Source organism: Phoca vitulina, unplaced genomic scaffold (genome assembly GCF_004348235.1).
Source record: "Phoca vitulina isolate PV1807 unplaced genomic scaffold, GSC_HSeal_1.0 scaffold2, whole genome shotgun sequence".
Classification (NCBI taxonomy): Eukaryota; Metazoa; Chordata; class Mammalia; order Carnivora; family Phocidae; genus Phoca; species Phoca vitulina.
The window spans coordinates 10,692,370-10,697,097 of NW_022589705.1; the positions used below are offsets into that span (position 1 = coordinate 10,692,370).

General features: G+C 47.8%; 1 protein-coding gene across 1 annotated transcript; it reads left to right on the plus strand.

Moving 5' to 3' along the window:
* The first annotated feature begins 355 nt into the window (after positions 1–355).
* Positions 356–3,302, plus strand: LOC116639500 (glutathione S-transferase Mu 3). The gene is made up of 8 exons (XM_032415932.1): positions 356–430; positions 704–779; positions 1,158–1,222; positions 1,931–2,012; positions 2,106–2,206; positions 2,512–2,607; positions 2,692–2,802; positions 3,108–3,302. Exons 1-8 carry the CDS (start codon positions 380–382, stop codon positions 3,204–3,206), a joined length of 681 nt encoding a protein of 226 aa, XP_032271823.1. The 5' UTR covers positions 356–379; the 3' UTR covers positions 3,207–3,302.
* The last annotated feature ends 1,426 nt before the right edge of the window (positions 3,303–4,728 follow it).

A 4,728-nucleotide genomic window follows, 5' to 3' on the forward strand; every position in this document is an offset into this window, starting at 1 on the left:
CCCCCAACACTCTCCCCCTCCCGCGGGAGAAAAATTTAGGACATGAATCTCACCGTCCAGGGATTCACCAGGGCCCTCACGGCCTGGGTTGTTGGTGCTCCTCCTGCCCTGACTGGCACTATTAACCACCCGATCGCAGCTCCACCACCGGGCAGCGCAAAGCCTCAAACCCAGCGGCCTCCACCGCTGCCCAGCCTCCAACCCGGGAGGCTGCAGAGGTTGCCCAGAGCCAGTCTTGCGGACTCGCGGACGGAGGGGCGGAGATGGGTGGGGGCGGAGTCAGAGCGCACGCGTTGGCCCCGCCCACTGAAGTCGGGTATAAAGTCCCGCCCGTTCGCGCTCTACTCCTAGTCCTGGAAGGCACGGAAAGAACATCAGCATGTCGTTGTCCAAGTCGACCATGGTTCTAGGTTACTGGGATATTCGCGGGGTGAGTGCCGTCTCGACGGCCGAGTGCCCCGCCCCAGCCGAGCTCCCCGACCGCGGAGACCGACCCCGCCTGGCGTCTGGGGTCACCGGGCCCCGGAGAAGGATGAGGGCAGCAAACCGCCGGGGCCGATCTCGGTGGGGGTGGGGGGCCGCTTAACGACCGCCTGGGCGGGATGCACGGTTTGTGCAGCCCCCGGCAGGGGGACGTTGGCGGGCGGGGGTTGGAGGCCGGTGGGCGCAGCGCGGGCGCTGACGGCGGGTTTTTCTCCCCCAGCTGGCGCACGCCATCCGCATGCTCCTGGAGTTCACCGATACATCCTATGAGGAGAAACAGTACACGTGCGGGGAAGGTAATGCGTCCCGTATCCGTGCATCCGGTGTCCAGCGCTATAAGCCCCCTGGCCCTCCAACTGTCCCTGTCGTCTTGTGCCCAGAGAGGGGTATCACGCCTAAGTCGGGTGGGACATCTGCCCCAATCATCCGGGACCCCCCCTGCTGTGTCCCGTGTGGAGAGAGATGGATGCGTCCTTTATCGAGCTGGGGATCCTCCCTCTGCCGCCGTCCAACCGTGTCTGAAAGGTTTACTTACTAAATAGGCCCGGAGAGTAAATGGTTAACTTTGGGGGCCTCGGAATGTGAGGTATTAGGATCAGGTTATCTCTTTAGATCTTTCCACGCTCCTCAGGCAGGATGTTAAGGAGGTTGGGTCCCACTTCATTCTCTTACAGCTCCCGACTATGATAGAAGCCAATGGCTGGATGTGAAATTCAAGCTCGACCTGGACTTTCCTAACGTATGTGGCTTTAGGAGAAGAGGGGGCAGAAGGGAAGGCCGTCAAATATTTCCTTGCTTCTTTCCTCTCTGGTCTAGGGGGACCTAGAATGTGGGCTCTTAACGTGGATAAAATAAATAGAATTCAAGGGTGCCTCAACTTGAGAAAAAAAAGTTTATTTTCATTTCCACTAAGCACGAACGAAAAGTTAACAATTCCTTCTATTGTGAATATAGGTAATAAGTGACATTGGTTATTAGCCATGGCTGTGACCTTGTCACTAGTAGAATTGGGTATTTTCATATTATATTACATGTGTGGCAGTACATAAATATTAGTTACATGCATCATACTTTGAAATTATGATAGTTGTTACCCTTGCTTGTTATTTAATGCATTAATAGGCACATATTACTCTATGATAATTTTGTTTCTTGAATGTTTTATAAATTGTGAAAATATATGTAATTGCTTTATGCATTTAAAAATCTTATTCTGACGAAGAGTCCGTAGCATGCACATACACATACACACAGGGAGAGATAAAGAACCCTGGTCTAGAACCAGGTGGGGACCCAACTGCTACTTTCTACTTATTTTCTTCTTCCTCCTAACACAGCCTCTTTTCTCTACTGTTCACTTCCCTGCGAGTCTCAAATGCCCCAGGAGAAAGAGGCAGGGAGGCAAGAGAGAGTTGGTTGTTCATCTGACATGTCCTTTTCTTTCCAGCTGCCCTACCTCATGGATGGTAAGAACAAGATCACCCAGAGCAATGCTATCTTGCGCTACATCGCTCGCAAGCACAATATGTGTGAGTGGGGTAGGGCCAGTGAGGGACACCAGGCTGACGGTTCTCCGGGAGGTGGGTAATTCTAAGGGTGATTTCTCGTCTTTTGGCCTATAGGTGGTGAGACTGAAGAAGAAAAGATTCGAGTGGACATCATGGAGAACCAAATAATGGATTTCCGCCTGCAGCTGATACGACTGTGCTATAGCCCTGACCTTGTGAGTCTCCTTAGCAGGCAGGCATCAAGGAAAAGGAGCACTTAGAAACCCAGGGGTTCATTCGGCTCCATTCTGTCACTTCTGCTTTCCCACTAACCCAGTCTCTCAGAAATTGGGGGGGGGGGTCCATTTGTCCTATAACTCTGGTGTTGGCCCCTCCTACTTTCTGTCCTGCCACCCCTACTGAAGGCAGTAAGAAGGAGGCACACGGAGAAGGGGGCCGCTAAGTGTCCCTCCCTGACCCATGCCCTGAAGATGGCGACAGCTATTCTCTCACTCTCGCTCTCTTTTTCCCTCTCTCCCAGGACAAACTGAAGCCTCAGTACTTGGAACAGCTACCTGGACAACTGAAACAGTTCTCCTTGTTCCTGGGGAAATTCTCATGGTTTGCAGGGGAAAAGGTAGGAAGAAAGGAAAGAGGGAAGATGCCTTTCTATCTCCCAGTATTACTGAACTCTGCAGACCTGACCATCTTGTTCCCCTAGCTCACCTTTGTGGATTTCCTCACCTATGATGTCTTAGATCAGAACCGTATGTTTGAACCCAAGTGCCTGGATGAATTTCCAAATCTGAAGGCTTTCATGTGCCGCTTTGAGGTGATGCTCCCTGCCCCTTTCCCTTACAGAAACACAGGCTCCCCTGGTCTCCAGGGGACCCCATTGTGGTAGATTCTTTCTCAACACTAGCATTTGTGTAAACGGATCCATGGTTGGACACTTCTAAACCTTCAAGTCTTGGGAAGGTTCTGGCTTCTACACCCTAAAGGCACTGTCTACATGAAATGGTGGCCGGGGGAGGGAGGGCTGGTGTCGAGACAGCAGTGTGTGAATGTCCCTGGCTTGGGATGGGTCTGTTGGACTGGGTTAGAGTCTTTATCAGGTGTGGTGTGCTCTCCCTTCAGGCTTTGGAGAAGATAGCTACCTACATGCAGTCTGACCGCTTCCTGAAGATGCCCGTCAACAACAAGATGGCCCAGTGGGGCAACAAGAGAATATGCTGAGCAGGAGGTGGACTTGGACTGCTTGTTTTATCCATCCTGTCCCTAGGGGGCATGTATTCTCTCTTCTCTGCTCTTTTCAATAAATAGCATTTAGGCTACTGGTGTCTAGCTGGATTTCTCTTGGGCGTAAAGGCCAGAGGAGAGTAAGGATACATGGAAAATTTCCAAGACGTGAATCCAATCCCTGCAACACTGACAATCCCCTTACACCCCCAGCTGTGTTCAAAGCTAGAGGTGCTTGCCCAAGCCCTGAGAGCAAGCACTAGAAACAAAGGTGAGATCGGACAGTTGTAGTGAACAGGTCTGTTAAATGGGACTGGAGCCCTTTAAAGATGTGGTGTAGATACCAAGCGAAACTGTATGGGACTGGATTTTGCGGAACTGGAGTTCAGAAACAGACCCTTATACGTGGGAATGTAGCATGATGAAGATGGAATCTCAAACTGGTGAGCTAACCAATAAATAAGATTGGGGCAGTTACTTACCAATTAAAAATAATAGTGGGGCGCCTGGGTGGTTCACTCGGTTAAGCGTCCCTACTCTTGGTTTTGACTCAGGTCATGATCTCAGGGTCGTGGAATTGAGCCTTACGTTGGGGCACGCTCGCTCATGTTCTCTCGCTCGCTAAAATAAATAAATAATAAAATCTTTAATAATAATATAATAATAGAGCCCTAGCTCACACCATTCACTAAAACTAACTCATCTTCAATTCAGGCCCAACATTAAACAGAGCTGTAGAAGTTTTCATGAAAATGTAAGAATATTTGTGATCTTAGGGTAGGTTTCTCTAAATAGGACATAAAAACAAAAAGCCGTAAAAGGAAAGATCTGCAAATTGAACAGCATCAGATTTAAGAATTTTCTATGACAAGGCACAAATAAGCAAAATTAAATGACAAGATCACAAATGAGACAAAAACAAAAGGACAAAACAAAGACAAAAACAAAGTACCAGTATAAAGACTATATAAAGAACTCCTATAAATCATTAAGACTCTTTTTTAAAATGGACAGAAATCTATGAACAAATGATTTACGGAAATAGAAATAGCGATAGCCAAAAAAAAAAAAAAAAGTTAAACAGATGTTTATAATCCAAGAACTGGAGATTATAACAGTGAGAGACCATTTTCCATCTATCAAATGAACAAAACCTAAGAAGTTTGTGAAGCACTGGCATTTCCTGCCAGTGAGCTTGTAAATCGGTATAGTTACATTGGACGACAGTTTGCCAATATCTTCTAAAAATCAAATCATGTCCTGTAACCCAACAATTTCCATCGTGATAAAAAACTCACCCACGTACCTAAGCTATATACTAAGATTGTGGTATTGTTTGTGAGAACAGGTGAAAATCCTGTTCATGCCCATCACTACTGTGGAATACCATAAGGCAACTGAAGAATGAGATTGAACTGTGTGAACTAATGTGGAAAGACCCCAAGACACATTGCTGAATTTTTAAAATTAGATTGCAGATAAGCATGTACCTGTAACATTTTATAGAAGGAAACCATGA

What these genes read in the sequence shown, in the direction of transcription:
- LOC116639500 (XM_032415932.1), top strand. Translation starts at nt 380, where the DNA reads ATGTCGTTGTCCAAGTCGACCATGGTTCTAGGTTACTGGGATATTCGC. An exon ending in TCGACCTGGACTTTCCTAAC is followed by an intron (nt 1,223 to 1,930) that starts GTATGTGGCTTT and finishes TTTTCTTTCCAG; the next exon opens with CTGCCCTACCTCATGGATGG. An exon ending in CGCTCGCAAGCACAATATGT is followed by an intron (nt 2,013 to 2,105) that starts GTGAGTGGGGTA and finishes TTTGGCCTATAG; the next exon opens with GTGGTGAGACTGAAGAAGAA.